Consider the following 18,007-nt stretch of genomic DNA (forward strand, 5'->3'; position numbering starts at 1 on the left):
AAAGAAAATTGGCCGCAGTGGCGGGTGGCGCGCACAGGGAAAGAGGACGTTCTCCGTAACGGACGACAATCGCCTGAGGCGCCTGACTTTTGAGAAGGAGAGACTCCGCTTTCGCTTTTTTGGCCCAAAAAGCCAAGCCCCCGAAGTCACTCGTTCCCTCGCGGACGACTTTTGCCCCCATCAAGTCACCTCATAACATCAACCCAAGTCTCCCTGACATTCACGCGGCGTGGTGTTATTGTTTGGCGTTTCCCGCCTATCCCTGTGGTTCCTTTTTGTGTATTGTACAGTTCTCCTCGTCTCTGCGCTCATTGCGTTCGCATACCCCGGTGGATCATCGCCCATTAGGCCTGACGGACTTGGTGACCGAACAAGTCTTGGCTTGAATCAAATCTCCCTTTCAACCTCCTCATCCTTTCTGCAAACATCCTCCATCCACAATCATCGACTTGGCCCCGAGGGTCCCCCCCCTTTAGACTATCGCAGATTTTCACGTTCCATCCTTCATGATCTGGAAATAAACAGTCCGAACCCCCTTTAGACTCTGCCGATTTCCCACTTCCCCCCTCGAGTCACGCCTCGAGCGAATTGGTTTTCCCATCTTACTTTAGGGGAGGAAAGCAGCCACCACGGATCGAATTCCCCATCGCCCTGACATCTCTCATCTGACGGATCCTCATCTACGAAATCTATCCCCTTTCCGATCCTCTCGCCCATCATGCGGGAGGTCAACTTCAGTATCCCAAATGTCAACAAGGCTTCGGTGAACATCACAACTACCCTGTACGACCGGCGTGCCCTCGATTGCACGTCAACCCTACCCCTCATAAATTCTCTCAACCATCTTGCCTATCTGACCACCTCATCCGCTCGAATTCGCGATATCCTCACTGTCGATGGCGGCATTGAACGGTTGGTCTGCATCCTCAAAGAGGGTCGCAGTAGAGATTTGATGGAAATGTGGAAGTGGAGTCTCGCCTTCCAGTGTGTGGTCAACATCGGCGTGCGGGGCTCAGAGAGCGTGAGGACGAGGGTAGTCGAAGCGGACATGGTGCCGGTGATTGCGACCATTCTTGACAATTACATCAAGGTGGTGGATAAGGCGCGGGCACGAGCGGATAGCGAAAACCAACGACACTCGTCACGGCATCATCCCAAGGCGGCTCCTGCTGCGGGCGATGTGACCGGGCGCCCGTCCTTCTCAGACCAGTCATCCAACAGTGAGCAACGCACATCTCGTCGCCAGGCACCTCCTCCATCGATTGAAATCCCTGCATTCCTCCACCAAACCACAAATGCGCCCGACGCAAACGCCATGGACGTCACCTCGTCACCTCGTGCCCCCATGACATCGCCCCCAGAGAGGAGCACGTTTGGACATGAGGCCCACATCCACAGATCGCACGATGGTCGCCATCTGCACACTGGCCATCGTCACAGGGCGATGCAGCCCCTAGCCACCGCCTTGCCACCCATGGATACCGCTGATGGCTTCGGTCTGCGTCCCGTGCGGGACACGGAAAGACTCCCAAGCATGTTGCCCACCTTGCACAATGGGATTACCTCGCAGCCTGATTCTCCGACGACCCCCAGCGGCCCTGTGCAGCCTCGCAGTCATGCCCAGACGACTGCCGCCAGACAACGACCCACGTTGAGGCAGCAACAGTCGGCGTCGGGAGACTCTGACGATGGGAATGGAGAAGGCTCCACCCTAGGCGACAACACTGGCTCGACAGAGACATCGGAGCCCATCGTTGGTCTGCAGAACCAAATGGAGATTGACGAAGTGAGCGACCGGCAAACTATGATAGACGGTGTTTCCAATTCCCATGATCTGACCGTGACCGATCCGTCTGAAGGCCAAGAAGCTGAGACGTTCAACATCAGTCATCGTTCCACGGTAGATGGCAGCATCATCAACAACGACACCACGCAGACCAACACCGCTCTGGGGCTGTCTCCGACACAGGCCGCCAATAACGCCAATTCTCCCGCTCTTGTCCCAAGTCCATACTCCCTGTACTTCCGTGACCGGTCTGCAGTCCCCCAGAATGTCCTGACGACAATGCCCCGTGACGAAGATGTCTTGATGTCTCTCCAACTGCTGGCCTACGTCTCGAAGTATTGCAATCTTCGGTCGTATTTCCAACACTCTCACCTCGTGCCGAATCTCAAGGTCGACCGTGAACTTCAGATGCTGGAGGAAGGAGCGTCGCCGATCGAACCGCCAGAGGAAGAGGAGGAGTACATGCTTCCTGACGACGTCAACATCTTCCCCTTGGTGGAAAAGTTCACAGTGCGTCATCACTCCAAAGACATGCAGTACTGGGCTTGCGTCGTCATGAGGAATCTCTGCCGCAAGGACGAGTCGAGAGGTGGCATTCGGCAATGCGCATACTACAAGTGCGGAAAATGGGAAGAATTTCAGCGACAATTTGCCAAGTGTCGCCGTTGCCGCCGCACCAAGTACTGCAGCAAAGATTGCCAGAAGGCCGCGTGGGTGTATCATCGTCATTGGTGCCACACCACGCCATGATATGAACGGATGAACTTTGTCTAATATATCTAATGCATACCTGGCTTGCATAGCGTCATACCTGCCATCTTTTCTTTTTGTTTTCGAGATTTCACATCTACCCGTGCATGGCATTTCAGAACCTGGCGGCGTTTCTCTTCATCTCAAGATACCTTTTGTGTGTTGTCTATTCCTGCAAATCCCATATCTCAAATCTTGTTATTACACCCACTGTTCCATTAACGTTGGGCATGATGCCTGTTTACTTGCTCATATGGATAACCTCTAGCGGTCATGAATCTGCACACCGTGTTTCCCCGAACATTGGACCTTGCTGTCATTCATATTCCTGTTCCTCATTTTTCCCTCTTCATTTCCCGTTGCTTATCTTGAAACAATCCATACTTCATCTCCTCGACGCCGGACGATTTTCCTTTTGTTAGTAGCTGTTTAGCATATTCCTTGGCCCAAACGGTCCTGTTGGGAGCATCTTCTTTTGGCCTTTTGTGTTATTGTCGATATTTCTTCATTGGCGAGCCATTGGTCTTGGCTTCTAAATACCACAGTGAATGTTCTGCCGGAAGGCAGTTTGATCTACTTTATTCATTGCGCTCAGTGCATCCATGTGCATAATATGTTTTGATTAATCTCCTTTGATGAATTGAATAGTCTCATGACTTGGTTATATTTCAGTATTGGACCGTCCTTTTACTGCTTTGGTGTTGGATAACAAGGTATAGAACACTAAGAGGAATAGGATACAGTCTCATGGTCTCGAAGGCACATCCCAGCTATCATTTATCGAACTTGTACGTTGCAGCCAAGCGTGACTGTAAGTGTTCTTGAGCCGTCAGGGTTCGTTTGCCTGGCTCCAGACTCCCCGCTCCGCCGCCGAAGCCAACTTTCTCGTCCTGGACACCACTCTCCTTGCACTTCTGCCGATAGGCGGTTACTATGTCACTGGGGACAGGGACCAGTTCTGTCTTATCCAGGGGGTGGCAAAAGAAGACGATACTGTAACGATCCTGCGGGTTGGGACTCTGTTGCTCAGATAGTGGGAAAACGACGCGGTGGACGGTTGATTTCAGTAGCCCATCCGTCCAGTAGCTGAGCAGGTCACCGATATTGACTAGGATAGGAGGGAACGGGAAGGCAGCATCCCGGTCTTCCTCAGCAGTCTGCCCTGGTTGCACTGGGACGGGTGCCCAGGTTCCTTCTGGCGTCAGGATCTCCAAGCCTGGCTGGCCCGGACGTTGAAACAGTAAGGTGACGCTGCCATAATCGGAATGGGCGCCTGCACGAACGTCGGTGCCGTGCTTGTAGGATGAGGTCGCCGGGGAGGCGATTGAAGGGTAATAGAGATAACGCAGAATACAGCCTGTCGGGCCTTGACTGGGGTCGTGACGAGCTGTGAAGAAGTCCTCAGGTATCTCGAGTCCCAGTGCTAGCAACTTGAGAATCCTGTCGCAGGTTTTGTTACAGAGGTCTGCGAAGTGAGCTATTTCCGATTCATGTGAAGTCAATGATTGCGGCAATGGGTGTTGAGCCTTTCCATCTTTGAACTCCCCAAAGTTGAATGCCCTGGGTATGATCTTAGTTTGACTGTGAGTAATATAACGGGGGGAGCTCCGACTTACTCTTTGAAGTCGCCCGTCTATGAGCACATATCGTAAGTATAGTCATCAGTCATAATCACGGCTAAGAAACAAAGTCATGAATAGTTACCCGTTGGTGTTCTGGATCCAGTGTCTCGACATGCATACCGGACCAGCCATAGTTCTAGAGCTGTCAGTTACTAGATACAGCCCCTCGCATAGAGCGTATTTATACTCACATTGGGCTGGATCGGACAAGCCGCCTTTTCCTCCACAGGGGACTTAAAGAACTTCCTCGACTGTCATCGCTGAGTCAGTAACGCCGATGTATAACTATCCACGCGGGTCTCGATGAGAGAGTCTGCGTGGTTGCGAAAAACGTGGTCGTACAAGATCAAAAGCATTCTTGACATCACTGGCACTGAAGTCAGTTCCTTTGCTGCTCACGTAGAGGAAGCCATATTTCGCGGCTGCGTCCAGCATCGCCTTCCCCACAGCGGGGTCGTTCGGATTCGAGATGTCCAAGATCGGGAGTTGAATGAGAGACCCCACGGGTATGTTTTCGCCCGCCATGATGGCTTTTTGGTTGTACCACGTGTGTGCTTAACTGATACGGACTCTGCGATTCTTACAGAAGAGAGAGAAGGGACCGGGGGGAGTTACCGAAATATATAAAGATGGAGACGGGGCTACGGTTATCTCTTATCAGACAGAACTCGACGGTTGTCGGATCGGAGCGATGCGACAGATCCTTTGGAATAAAGAACAGTCATTGAGCTACCGGTCTTCTGCCAGGAAATTAATCCGTACTGATCTAATGGCTGAGGGTCACTGTGCAAGGAGTTTTACTGTTGGGTGTATACAAGGACAAGATCTATATATCTTAGGCAGTGGTCGTATACATTTCGTCTTGTCTGATCAACTGTTATCCGGGGAAATACATCAAAAACCCTAGTAGACAAAATAGATAAGTCTAGAAGCCAAATTAGAACCGAGAGAATAGTCAATCGTACAAAACCGGGATCAATTGGCTGGATGTGAGGCAGTGAAGGACTTGATATTCGACAGTTGGCTGACCGGAAGCACCGCCTGGCCAGCCAATGGAAGCAGATGATCATTTGGATTTAATTGATCGCCCAAAAACAACGAACTTCAACACCACCAACTGGACTCGTGCCACCCCTCCGTGTTTCCTCGCCCTTCTCTTTCCCCCTCCTTTACATTCCAATCCCCCCTCCCTATACTCCTCTTCGTGGGCTCTTTTCCCTCCTCCACTTCTCTTCCCCTCCTCGGTCACCCTCACCGGGCTCTCCATGCCTGGTATCCGCTAAGGTTCCTTAGTCCCTGACACAGCTCCAGCTCCAGCTCCAATTATGCCGAGTAAGCTCCTGCTGCAGCTCCTTCTGCCCTAACTAAGGTGACAGCCGACTGACTGATGATATCTTTCTCTCAATAGTCCGCCCATTGGATGAATGGGCCGCTGCCCGCACGCAGTCTCTCCCACTCTCCGCTCTTAAAGGTGCCGTCGTCGGTATCGATGCGTCGCATTACATCAAACAGCACCTCCTCCACCCTTCCACCCGCGAGCCTCTCCTGGTCGCTCTTGGCGGATTCCCGTTCGCCCTGAGGAATAATATCGAACGAGAGCTGCAGCTCTTCAAGGACGCGGGCGTAACATGTGTTTTTGTCTTCGACGGTCTCGACTTTGGCACTAAGAACCAGCGACCCCACGTATCGCCGGAGTCGGTACGGGCATTTGAGCAAGCTTGGGACCTCTATGACCAACAACAGGCTGATCAAGTGGTGGACGCATTTAGTGGTGCTGGTAGGGATTGCCTGGGCCCTTAGATTGAGGAGTGACTCGCGCCGCACCGCCTGAACCTGCACTGACGATGTCTGGGCATTCTAGGCACTCCTCGACCGGAATCACTCTATCGGTTCTTGCATCGTATTCTTCATAATAATGATATAGATTCTATTGTGGCTCCTTATAGTGCTGCGGCTCAGGTGAGATGGCGGCCCCAGGGGATTTACTTGTTATACCTGTTTTCTAAGCGCTTTCTGACATCTAACTATTACATAGCTCGCCTACCTCTCAAAAGGCCCCAGTCCCCTGGTGGACGCAGTGTGCGGGCCATCGGAAGTCTTGATGTTCGACGTGGATAAGTTAATTACCCGGATTGACGCCGACCTAGCGCAGTTTTCCTGGATAACCAAACAGACATGCCAGGAGGAATTGGGTAGACTGTCCAATGAGCAGTTCCTGGACTTCTGTCTCCTGCTGGGATCTTTATTCCTACCGACATTCCCCATATTCGAGAACCCCGCCTTTCCTGGAAAGGCCGCTACCATTCGGGATGCTCTGCCGATGTTCAACTCTGCTGGACGGAGCGCCCTCTCGCTGTGCGCCCAGTTCGAGGAGGATCGCCGTATGCAGGAGCTTCAATACACAGACCGCTATAAGCGTGCATTCATGACAGTGAAGCACCATGTGTTTATAGACGCGGAAGGACGGGTGGGCCCGATGGACCCAGAGAACACCTCTTCTGACATGCACGAGCTGATCGGCCAGCGTCTTCCTGAAGAACTCTACTTTTATCTCTCGAAAGGTGTCTTGGGCGCTGATGTGCCCAACTACCTGACGTCTGGCGAGGTCGTGGTATCTCGGCCTTTGGGCGTGGAAGATACGGAGATCTATCGCCAGGTTGCCGGGACCACCCTTGCTCCAATTAGAACCCAAGCGATATGCTTGCTTTCGAACTCCCTCCATAGATTCTACCAGACAAAGGTGATCCAAGTGCGCACTTGGTATGACGAGAAGTCCGATACATCAGTCAATCTCAAGTCATTGCCTTCGGTTAAAGACACCATTCAGTCTTGGAAGATCCGTATTGATCAGCTACCGGAGGGGTTGAAGAAACTACAGGTTAGTCTGCTGATGACCGTCGATCCCACAGCGCTCCGCTAACCGGAAACCAGCGGTCGACTGGCCCGTTCAAGTTTGCCGTCCAAAGCTTGAAGGATCCAGAATTCGTGTCCAAGTCTCTGTCTGCTAAGGAGTCCCAGGTATACCCCGTTTTGTCTGGAGTTGTACAAACATGGAAATCTGACTAGTGCTAGCCATTGTCGTCCCAAGAAGAGATCCTTGCCAACGTTTTCTGGAGATTCTTACAACTGCGTGGGTACATCGACGAGAAACACCAGCTCACTTCCTGGGGCCTTTGTCTGGAGCAAGCCCTATCGGTACTTGACCCAGCCGATAACCTTGAGGAGGCTACTTTCCTTGCCATTGAGATGGTACGCTTTGGTGTCCTTAATGCGAAGCAATGGTTTTCCCACGTATCAGGAGGCCCGATGAGAGGTTCCGGTAAGCTAATTGTGCCCACCTTCTATGCCAGTAGGGCCATACTGATGTCTTTTAAGACGAGGACAAAAACTTCAACATTCTCGTCTCTCGCGTAGCGTGTATCGCTAAACTACAGCATAAGAGTATTGGCTACTCTGGACCTCTGAGCCGGCAGTTACTCTGCTACCGATCGTTGGTTTCGGAAGTCCGCGTCACATTAAGGAATCTGATTGAAGTCGTTTTGACGGGTCTTCTACTCAGCGGAGATGCGAACAGGGATCGGGACGACTGGACCAGTTTGAGCGTCAAGTAAGTGGACCTTGCTCTAGCCAAAGGATGGCTGGCCTAACGTGATGTAGATTGCCCTTTATCGACGACAATGACTGCGGTCTGGGTATCGCCGTCCGCACATACCTTGATGACTTGCCCCTGCAGGCCGACCCGACATCGCCAGAGGCACGGGCTGAAGTGAAGTCAAAGGGTAAGGAATGGTTTCAACACAGCGATAGCTTTACAGGTAATTTAGATTTGGCTTTCAAGCTTTGGGATGCGGTGAGTATATCTTATGTCTTGGACTACCGGCATGAACTCGGTACTGATTTCACCCTGCAGGTCTACAAAGGAACACAGCACGCCGGAAAAGAATTCAAGGACGGTAAACTATTTGGGGACGCAAACAGCTGGTTGGCCGCGAGGCGATGATAGGATTTACTGAGAGTAAGAGGGACAGAAGAATATGAACTACCGTAATTCAACATTTCTGAAAATCTACTCGATCCTACAAATCCGGGCCCTATCAGTTGTGGTGAGAGGGAATCGCCACCACTTGATGGATGGCTTCACACTATCTATCAAAGGAACCATGTATTAGTAGGAAGGATGATGGCGGAATATACAATGCCTCTCATGGTCAACTACGATCCAGTAGATATATCGCATAATTTTTTTTTTCTTATATGTTCTGTACACAATGAATCGGTCATTTGTTCCGTTGATACCAAGTGTCCTCTTTCCGACCCGCTTTGTCGATCCGCCGCGGAGCTCTTTGGCTCCTTAGCTCTCCACGCCGAGACTCCATTTATCAGCCAACTTTCATTGCTCCGGAAACTGATCATTTGCAGTCAAGGCGCAATTGTTTCAACCTCTGTTCCCGAACGATTAAGCTTGTCTCCACGTCTTATCTTCCCAATCATTACCATGGCTCGTCTGAGCTACCTGCTCGTGAGCTGCCTCAGCGTCGTGAGCGCTGCTTCCGCAGTCGTCGACCTGGTCCCCAAGAACTTCGACAATGTCGTCCTCAAGTCCGGCAAGCCCGCCCTCGTTGAATTTTTCGCCCCCTGGTGCGGTCACTGCAAGAACCTCGCGCCTGTGTATGAGGAGCTCGGTCAAGTTTTCGCCCACGCCGAAGACAAAGTTACCATTGGCAAGGTCGATGCTGACGAGCACCGCGATCTCGGCAAGAAGTTCGGTATCCAGGGATTCCCGACTCTCAAATGGTTCGATGGCAAGAGTGACAAGCCCGTGGACTACAATGGCGGTCGGGATTTGGAGAGCTTGTCTAACTTCGTAGCGGAGAAGACGGGCGTCAAGCCTCGTGGCCCGAAGAAGGAGCCCAGCGAGGTCGAGATGCTGACCGATTCCTCCTTCAAGACTACTATTGGAAGTGACAAGGATGTTCTGGTTGCTTTCACCGCCCCTTGGTGTGGACGTGAGTTTACCCTTTTTCTATCTTGATACTCAGCTGGGCTATCTCTTGGATTTATTATGGGATGCGTTGATAGGCTTGACTGGGTGCTAATTTGCCACCAGACTGCAAGAACCTCGCCCCTACCTGGGAGTCCCTCGCTAAGGACTTCGCCCTCGAGCCCAACGTTGTGATCGCCAAGGTCGATGCTGAGGCTGAGAACGCCAAAGCCACCGCCCGGGAGCAGGGTGTCACCGGCTACCCGACCATCAAGTTCTTCCCCAAGGGCTCTAAGGAGGCTATTGCCTACTCTGGCGCCCGCTCGGAAGAGGCTTTCGTTGAGTTCGTGAACGAAAAGGCCGGCACTCACCGCGCCGTCGGAGGCGGGCTTGATGACAAGGCTGGCACCATTGCCTCCCTCGACGAGCTGGTCGCCAAGTACACCTCCTCCCAGAACGTCGAGGAGCTCCTCGGTGAAGTGAAGAAGGCTGCCAAGGGCCTGCAGGACAAGTACGCTCAGTACTATGTCAAGGTTGCCGAGAAGCTCAGCCAGAACAAGGAGTATGCCGGCAAGGAGTTGGCTCGTCTGAAGAAGATCATCGCCAAGGGTGGTTCAGCGCCGGAGAAGATCGACGACCTCATCTCTCGTAGCAATGTTCTGCGCCAGTTCCTGAGCCAGGAGAAGAGCGACATGGACATGAAGGACGAGCTGTAGATGTACAATTTCCTATATGACGTGTGATTAGGATACAGCCGGAGAGCTAGCTATATGTGATATGAACGTGCTCTTGGTTATATAAAAGTCTGGAATAAGTCCGTCTCTATACGACTGCTATAGAGACAATGAATGAAAATGAACCCTTTACACCAAGTCATGAAATACACTACTACATCTGTGAAAACAACCAGATAACATTCTCAGGGTATCTTATGCAATCGTCTAAGACCACGAAAAACAAGGCCCTGCAAAGACGCAATCCTCTAATCAAGACGAGAAATAAAAGTAAGAAATGCTCAAACAACCAAACTCCTCATATAATCAAGACAAAACTCCCAGTCTAACCCCGTCGCACCGTCGCAATCCTGATCACTTGGTCGGACTCCCCGGCCCCGTCGGCGTACTCGCATCCCCAGCAGTTGTCAACGAAGCCTCCAACTCATCAAGCCGTCTTGCCATATCGTCCACTGCGGCCGTCCGTCAGTCATCTGAGCCAACATGTCCTCTTTCGGGGGGGGGGAAGCTGATAGGATAAGACCTACGTTTCCCGAACATCTCCCGCGACACGGTATCGAATTTATGCTGTAATTGATCGAGGAGGTCATCCACAGCTGCTGCGAGCTGGCCCTGTGCATCGGTAGCCTGGGTGTAGATCAGTACACAGATTGACCGGTTAAGACAAGGAGGGGAGGGAGGGACGTACCTGTTCGCCAGTGGGGGGAGTAACAGCCTCGGAGGTAGAGACAGATTTATTGTCGTCTTCCGTCATTTTCGAACCGACAGACACAATATGAGAAAAAGAAAAGAAAAAAAAAATAAGACAATAAGGAAGAATATGTCACAAATGAAAAAGGGTAAAAGAAAAGAGAGAGATGTCAAACACGACCCCAATCAAACCCTGGCACCAGTATACAGCCAGGAGACGCAAGTCATCACGATAAGATGCGCGCATACATACAATACCACATACCATACAAAACTCAGGATCAACTATTCTCCATCCCCCTCTAGTCCTGATACAGCCTAGTGTATCCTTATCAACGGCTCTAACCAGTTCGGGTCTAGTTCACATCCCAAAAAAATTCCCGTAGTTGCTGCTCTTGATCGTCTGGCTCCGACAAGTTCTGGTTTTCGAGTGTTAGGATACCCTATTTTTTTGCTCTCTTTTCTCTTCTCTTCTTTTTTTTGCTTATAAGTTACAGAACTTTAGGTTCTTCACAGGAAATATGCCTAAGCGGAGTAAATTGCTTCAGGCTCTGGATGACCACCGGGGTCGCGATTATGAGGCTGAGAAGCAGAAGAAGCTAGTTAAGGCGGCGGAGAAGAGGAAGGCTGCTAAGCAGGCTGCTGCTGGGGAGAATGGTGTTCAGGCGAAGGATAAGGTGGGTTTCTTTCTTTTTCCTGTTCTTATATGGATGATTATCGATTGGCAATTGGTATTAACTGGTTTTGCGATCAAGGCCGAAGATCTGAAGTCTAAGAAGCGCGAAGCTGAGGAAGAGGTCGAGGAGGAAGGATCAAGCGACGAGGAGGAGGATGAGGAAAAGGAAGAGACCTCCGATAAGGAAGAAGAGGACGATGACAATGACGAGGAGGAAGAGGAGGAAGAGGAAGAAGAGGAAGAAGAGGAAGAGGAAGAGGAAGACATCCCGCTCTCTGATCTCTCGGAAGACGAAAGAGAAGACGTTGTACCACACCAACGTCTCACGATCAACAACTCCGCCGCAATCAACGCCTCCCTCAAGCGCATCTCCTTCATCACACCCAAGACCCTATTCTCCGAGCACAACTCGCTAGTCTCGCAAGAACCGATCGAAGTCCCCGACCCTAACGATGACTTGGCTCGCGAGCTGGCCTTCTACAAGGTTTGTCAGGCGGCTGCTTCGACGGCGCGTGGACTACTCAAGAAGGAGGGTATTCCGTTCACTCGGCCCGGAGACTACTTTGCTGAGATGGTTAAGACGGATGAGCACATGGGCAAGATCAAGAAGAAGCTGTATGATGAAGCGGCGGGCAAGAAGGCAGCTGCGGAGGCTCGTAAGCAGCGCGATCTGAAGAAGTTCGGAAAGCAGGTCCAGGTCGCGAAGTTGCAGCAGCGCGCGAAGGAGAAGCGTGAGACTTTGGAGAAGATCAATGATCTGAAGAAGAGTATGTTTGGTTCCTCTACCTAGTTGTATTGGCTCCTATGAAACAGATTTGCTGACCGGACGGTTTGAACAGAGCGCAAGGCCAACCCCTCCGGCCCTACAGACAACGACAACGACATGTTCGACATCGCCATCGATAACTCCGAGTCCAAGGGCCGCAAGCGTGGTCGTGAGGATGGTGGCGGTCCCAATCTGAAGCGCCAGAAGAAGAACGAGAAGTACGGCTTCGGCGGCAAGAAGCGCCACGCCAAGAGCGGTGATGCTATGTCCAGCGGAGACCTGCGCAGTTTCTCGGTAAAGAAGATGAAGGGAGGTGCTAAGAGACCTGGCAAAAGCAAGAGAGCTGCCGCCAAGGGACGGGCGTGATTGAATTTTTTTTGTTCTTAATTTTGCTTGTATGGGATGTAAAAGTTGGCTTTATGGGGTTTCAAAAGAGTAGTGTCGATTTTCTCTTAGACTCTGGATCGGGGTTATCGTGGGATTGTTCCGCGAATCCCAGGTCTGCTTTATGTGTACATTGAAATAATCTGGATGACCTTGTCCACAGCAGCTGGCTCCTTATCCTGCTACAATTTAAGTACTTGACTTAGGGCTCCAAGTACTCGCTGCCAGGTCGCCATATCAACTGCCATACCAACACTCCGACGGGCCTAAAACTGCAGTGACGGCCATGGATGCACAATAAGCTTACCAACGCTTCGATGACCCTAAAATTGCAGTGCTGAGGCTCTTTGCATAGGGCCTTCTTGTAAAGTTATAAATCAGCGGCCTTGGTCGTTAAAATAAGAATTATATTTTACTAAACATTAGAGCAGCTTCCAGTATGACTGCCAAAATCATATCAAGAAGTTTAAACCCTAACTCTCCCAGAAATCCTTCTTTTATTAACTTTTGTTTATGTTTATTTTTATTTTTATTTTTTTTTTATTTTTCTCTATTAAAATAAACGTTCTAGAAAACTGTTCTGAAACTAAACATGTATAACTTGACTAGTTCGCAGCATGATCTAACTTTAATTGAAGTTTTGGAATCAGCATAATTAAAATCATAATATGTATGCTATGTTCGGGATTTAATACAGGTTTAAAAGGTGTTGAAGCTCAATGTTGAGAGTTCTATATTTTCTTGTACAAAGATTCCTCAAGATTCTATCTCCGAGAATATCCAACACTGGCACCCTTTGTCTTCTCTCTTATTTCTCAACGCTACATAACAATTATCTATCGAAATCAGATGACCCTAAAACCGCAATGGCAGACATACTCGCCAATCATGAGGGTATGTACAAGACACGCCACATATCCCAATCAGGCTTAGTCATAGTGTGAGACCTGCCAACGCTTCGATGACACTAAAATTGCAGTGAGAGAGAGGCTGAAGAGCACTGGAACCACTGGGACGAAGTAAGTTCATTTTAGACGTCTATTGGCTATGGGTTAAGTGGTCCTCATCAGGTAGGTATTAGACCCGTTATTGTAGTGACACCCGTAACCCTATGGCTTCCTTGGTCCCTAGCATAATCTCGATGATACTCACAATGCCCTTCCCAAAGCTGAAAGATACCCTATCGGTTCATTCAGGCCTCGCAACCCTCATCCCAGAATGCTTGGATTGAGAGTAACAGCTTGTAACCTGTTGACTGGAGACGTTCTGAACCGTGGAAGATCAGCCGAACAGTAGACGGTCCAGCTATAACGCCTTACATGAAATGAAGTAGCATGCCGTCAACAAGCGGTAGCTACTCATTGGCTAACTCAGCTTGCATCGTATTATCACTAGTTCTGGTCTTAAGTCCCGCCTGAACATGACTATGCGGTCGCGAATTGGTCATACTAGGTATAGATATCTGGCCCCCTAATGCTTGGATGAGATTGCATGTCCATACCCATATTGCTCGAGATGCGAGCTCGCAGCTCTGAAGAAGGCATGTGCATGCTTAAAGTGAAAAAGGTCAGAAGTGTATAGTCCTTACATACCATCGGGGAACCGTGAAGCCCTACAATCACTGGTTCAATCCAGCAGTGAACAAAGAGGGAAAAAAAAAAGGGGTTATGCTCATATTGAATAGGGATATTATCAAAATCATAAGTACTGCCTTGCAGCTACGCTCCAATCCCGGTAGTCCCGTTTGTGGCCCCGTCCATGGCTGCTGTAATATCTAAACCACCCATTCCCCGAATATGCTCAAGGAGATTATCGACACGAAACCCTAGATTAAGCTGGTGTTCTGAAAAGACCAGGTCCATTTTGACCTTGGCATCATCTGCATGCTCTAGTGAATGAACCCGGATCAGCTCCTTGCCATGTTTTGTATTGCTCTTGTGAATAACGTAGCCACAACCCCGAGCTTGACAAACCCATGTATCGGATGTTGATTCATTACCGTTAGGGGTGTCTGACTCCGAGGGTGCCTGGTCACCGACAGAGACCGATGTATTGCGACTTTGGAGAATTTCCTGTAGTGCGGGCACCTTCTGAAAAGGCGTGGTTTCGGGGTTGGAGAGCATTGAACGGGTTCTGCGTTTCGCCCGCGTAGATAAAGGATCGCGGACAAGATCATGGCCACGCACTTTGCTGGGAGTTTGAAATTCATCCATTGCATCAGGGTCATCCGAAAGATCTTCATCGTCCGCTGCGGCGGCACTCCTCGTTCGCTTGCCAATCTTCTTGCTAGCGATCGCGCTTTTAGGGCGCAGCACAGATTTACGGACTCGGCGCCTTCGCGGCCTGGGCTGTTCTTCTTCACGCTCGCTGTCATCCTCAGAGGACCCATCTTCGTTGGATAAACGAGGCCGTAGGGGAGTGAATGCTACTTGTTGCACGTCGTGTTTCTTCGCGGCGGCTTTCAATTCTCGGTATATGACCTTGCGTGACCAATCAAAAGTCGAAGTTTTTGCCTCATCCATGAGCTCTATGATTGCATCAGCTTTTGATGCTATGAGGTCTTGGGCATATTCTGCACTATCGATCTCGAAGCGCCCCACTATCGTGGAGGCAACAAGATCCAGATTTAACTGGCGTTTTGCTAAGTGTCCGGCCTCCTTTAGGTCAAGTATCACTTGGTAAATGGCCTCTGTTTGCGTTTTGGAGACCACGGTCGGGTCTGGTTCATGGGTTGCCTCCGGTTCATCGTTGGCTTCGTCTTCTTCGGGCTCTGATTCTGCCTTCCGTGGCTCTAATTCGGCCTTAATCTCTTCGTAGTCCTCCTAACCATCAAGTAAGCCACCGTGACTGATACTACAGGAGAAGGACAAGTACCGGAAACTTTTCACGGAGGTGCGCAAAAATGTCTGTATCGACCCATTGAACATCCTCCTCACCCTTCAGCATTCGGGTAAGTAGGAAGTGATGATGTTTGTAGAAGACTTCGGCCGAATCGTCATTATCCTCGCAAATCCCATGCGTATGGTTCACGTACTATCCCAGGGGTTCTAACGTTAGTGACGATATTCCCTTCACCACAAGCGCATAGATGGGGAATCCACTAACCTCCTCGCACAAGTATTCAACGCTTGGAGTCCGATTCCTCCGCTTGCTCCGCCGCCTTTTCTGGTGTCGGTCCGCTAAGAAATATAGTAAATCGATGGCCTCCACCACATCATTGAACATAGGCCGGTAACCCCTCGCAGGTGAGATGGAGAACCAGCCTGCGCGGCCGGCAACCCAGATGCCGACCTCGCCATCATCATGTTGGCCGTAAGCGTAATGCGTAACGTTTTCTAGAACAATTCGTTTCGTAAGGTAGTCTTGGTCGAGCACTAACTCCAGCGATTGATGTGTCAGAATGAGGGGGACATGAACTATGGTATGTGAGCTGATGTAGATCGGAACGCACCGAGGGACTCCTGCTCCTCCTCCACCTCATCCAAGCACCCGGTTACCTGAACAGGATTGTCTGGGGAGGCCGTGAGGAGGTTCGCATAGCGGGATTTGCCCGGGACCAGGACTCTGACCTCGGATAGACTGAACTCTTCCCAGTCGTTCTCGTCAGCAAGAGACGGGTCTCTGGCGGCCAGGACACTATCTTCTCGCGATGTCATGTCTCCGGAGGCAGCATGATGCCTTGGCCGACATGCAAGAAAGGGGTCACAAAGAGGCTCCTGAAAACCGATACAACGAGAAACGGGATGAGATAAAGAAGAACGGGTGATATTGACAGACGTTGTTGAGACTCCAGAGAGTCAAAAGAGTAGACGATGGTTTTGTATTTATTGAGTCTTGTAATTACCAGGCGGTACCCATTGTGCACTACTCATGAATTCCGTATCTTACGCGGTCCATACGTCAGGCTGTATTACGAGTTTACGCCTTTTGCAAGCGGGCGCAAACCCGCCGCTGTTTTTTCTTCAGTCGCAGCTTCAGTTCCGTGCTGTGGTTGTTCAGTGATAGATTTGAGCTTCTCTCGTTCTTGGATAAGCAGAGCTGCGGGTCAATTGAGTTGTCTGTTTCTAGACTTGGTCGCATACAACATTGCCTAAGCTCCTCCTTCACTCTCCTTCTCCAATTCCTCCTCCCCCGCGACTGATGGGATTCCGCCCGGGCTTTAGGCTATTTCGAACCACCATGTCTGGAGAAAAGATCTACGAAGGTGTTTTCGGTATGTTCGCCACATCACATTTTCTTTCACTCAAATTATAAGTATTTTGGCAATTAACAGCAAGCTAACAACTGCAATAGCCGTCCATAAACCCCAAGGAGTTACTTCCGCCGATGTCATCCGCACCCTCCAACACCATTTCAACCCTTCGAAGCTCTTTAAGCCTTGGTTAGAAACCGAGCGCGCTCGCCGAGACCGCGAAAGCAAAAACCAGCGCAGACGGCGCCGCACGCAACGTCTGGATGTCAAAATCGGTCATGGAGGAACCCTCGATCCTCTGGCAACTGGTGTGCTAGTCACCGGTGTCGGCAAAGGTACCAAACAGCTCCCTGACTTCCTGGGATGTACAAAAACCTACGAAACAATTGTACTTTTCGGGGCCGAGACAGATACCTACGATCGGTTGGGCAAGGTCGTCCGGCGGGCTCCATATGAGCATGTTACGCGTGAAATGGTTGAGAAGGCGCTGGAGCAGTTTCGGGGAAAGATCATGCAACGCCCACCTATCTTTTCGGCCTTGAAGGTCAAGGGCAAGCCGCTTTATGAATACGCGCGTGAGGGCAAAGAGCCGCCGATTGAGATCCAGGAGAGACCCGTCGAGGTGACGGATCTGCGTATTCTCGAGTGGTATGAGCCTGGTACACATGACTTCAAATGGCCTGAACAAGAGGCCGCTGCTGAGGAGAAGGCGGTCGCCGAGAAACTCCTCGCGAGAGATGATGCTCTACCTGTTGCGCCGTCCGCCGAAGCTGCAGGATCAGCCGAGAAGACAGTCGAGCAAGATGCTTCGGCTTCGACAAAACGCAAGACACCACCACCTCCGGATAGCCCCAATGCAGCTGAAGATAATGCCCCAGTCACGACCGAAGGTGAGAAATCTCCGGCCGTGAAGAAGCAGAAGGCTGCTGAAGGCGAAGCGGTCCCGGCACAGACCGAGCAATCTTCGTCAAATGCCCCAGAAACAGCAGAAGAGAAGTCAGATGCGTTGCCAGAGAAGGCTGAGTCTGCCCCTCAGCCGAAATCCGCGGCTGTTAAGATCATCATGACCGTCTCGTCGGGCTTCTATGTCCGTTCCTTGGCACATGACCTGGGCAAGGCCGTTGGCAGCTGTGGACTGATGAGTGAACTCATCCGGACCCGTCAGGCAGATTTCGAACTTGGTGCTGACAAGGTACTTGAGTATCGGGATCTGGAGGCTGGTGAAGAGGTTTGGGGACCCAAGGTACAGCAGTTCTTGGAACAGTGGGAGAAGAAAAGGGCGGCCGAGGCCACTGTCGATCAAAACTAACCATACATAGACTGAAGCCTCAGTGGTCTTTGCAGATGAGTATAATTACTTGGATATAGCATGGATCCGTGTAACTATGTGAGTGTTGTACTATTATCAGGCGTATACGGGGCGAAT

The 18,007-nt window shown here is 50.7% G+C and overlaps 7 protein-coding genes across 7 annotated transcripts; 4 read left to right on the forward strand and 3 right to left on the reverse strand.

Annotated features, from left to right (window-relative positions):
- The first annotated feature begins 13 nt into the window (after nucleotides 1–13).
- samB (MYND-type zinc finger protein MUB1) lies at nucleotides 14–3,225 on the forward strand. Its single transcript, XM_032079944.1, has one exon. It carries the CDS (start codon nucleotides 719–721, stop codon nucleotides 2,534–2,536), a length of 1,818 nt encoding a protein of 605 aa, XP_031945333.1. The 5' UTR covers nucleotides 14–718; the 3' UTR covers nucleotides 2,537–3,225.
- Nucleotides 3,226–3,309: 84 nt separating this feature from the next.
- BDV37DRAFT_279384 (putative oxidoreductase, 2OG-Fe(II) oxygenase family) lies at nucleotides 3,310–4,683 on the reverse strand (the record flags this gene model as incomplete). Its single annotated transcript, XM_032086324.1, has 5 exons — nucleotides 3,310–4,096; nucleotides 4,153–4,169; nucleotides 4,241–4,294; nucleotides 4,350–4,409; nucleotides 4,501–4,683. 5 exons carry the CDS (start codon nucleotides 4,681–4,683, stop codon nucleotides 3,310–3,312), a joined length of 1,101 nt encoding a protein of 366 aa, XP_031945334.1.
- Nucleotides 4,684–8,653: 3,970 nt separating this feature from the next.
- On the forward strand, nucleotides 8,654–9,855 carry BDV37DRAFT_279386 (thioredoxin-like protein; the record flags this gene model as incomplete). Its single annotated transcript, XM_032086325.1, has 2 exons — nucleotides 8,654–9,164; nucleotides 9,266–9,855. The coding sequence occupies 2 exons, from the start codon at nucleotides 8,654–8,656 to the stop codon at nucleotides 9,853–9,855; spliced, it is 1,101 nt and encodes a 366-aa protein (XP_031945335.1).
- A 372-nt stretch (nucleotides 9,856–10,227) lies between these two features.
- On the reverse strand, nucleotides 10,228–10,627 carry BDV37DRAFT_279387 (heat shock factor-binding 1 family protein; the record flags this gene model as incomplete). The annotated part of the gene is made up of 3 exons (XM_032086326.1): nucleotides 10,228–10,325; nucleotides 10,401–10,500; nucleotides 10,562–10,627. The coding sequence occupies 3 exons, from the start codon at nucleotides 10,625–10,627 to the stop codon at nucleotides 10,228–10,230; spliced, it is 264 nt and encodes an 87-aa protein (XP_031945336.1).
- An 822-nt stretch (nucleotides 10,628–11,449) lies between these two features.
- Nucleotides 11,450–12,737, forward strand: BDV37DRAFT_239756 (EBP2 family rRNA-processing protein). Its single transcript, XM_032080990.1, has 2 exons — nucleotides 11,450–12,006; nucleotides 12,079–12,737. Exons 1-2 carry the CDS (start codon nucleotides 11,811–11,813, stop codon nucleotides 12,369–12,371), a joined length of 489 nt encoding a protein of 162 aa, XP_031945337.1. The 5' UTR covers nucleotides 11,450–11,810; the 3' UTR covers nucleotides 12,372–12,737.
- A 1,269-nt stretch (nucleotides 12,738–14,006) lies between these two features.
- Nucleotides 14,007–16,142, reverse strand: BDV37DRAFT_239758 (uncharacterized protein). Its single transcript, XM_032080991.1, has 4 exons — nucleotides 15,841–16,142; nucleotides 15,495–15,763; nucleotides 15,264–15,422; nucleotides 14,007–15,211 (listed from the first exon to the last, which is right to left on the reverse strand). The coding sequence occupies exons 1-4, from the start codon at nucleotides 16,043–16,045 to the stop codon at nucleotides 14,108–14,110; spliced, it is 1,737 nt and encodes a 578-aa protein (XP_031945338.1). The 5' UTR covers nucleotides 16,046–16,142; the 3' UTR covers nucleotides 14,007–14,107.
- Nucleotides 16,143–16,568: 426 nt separating this feature from the next.
- On the forward strand, nucleotides 16,569–17,890 carry BDV37DRAFT_279390 (pseudouridine synthase PUS4; the record flags this gene model as incomplete). The annotated part of the gene is made up of 2 exons (XM_032086327.1): nucleotides 16,569–16,602; nucleotides 16,683–17,890. The coding sequence occupies 2 exons, from the start codon at nucleotides 16,569–16,571 to the stop codon at nucleotides 17,888–17,890; spliced, it is 1,242 nt and encodes a 413-aa protein (XP_031945339.1).
- Between the last annotated feature and the right edge of the window lie 117 nt (nucleotides 17,891–18,007).

Source organism: Aspergillus pseudonomiae (assembly GCF_009193645.1).
Source record: "Aspergillus pseudonomiae strain CBS 119388 unplaced genomic scaffold BDV37scaffold_8, whole genome shotgun sequence".
NCBI lineage: Eukaryota > Fungi > Ascomycota > Eurotiomycetes > Eurotiales > Aspergillaceae > Aspergillus > Aspergillus pseudonomiae.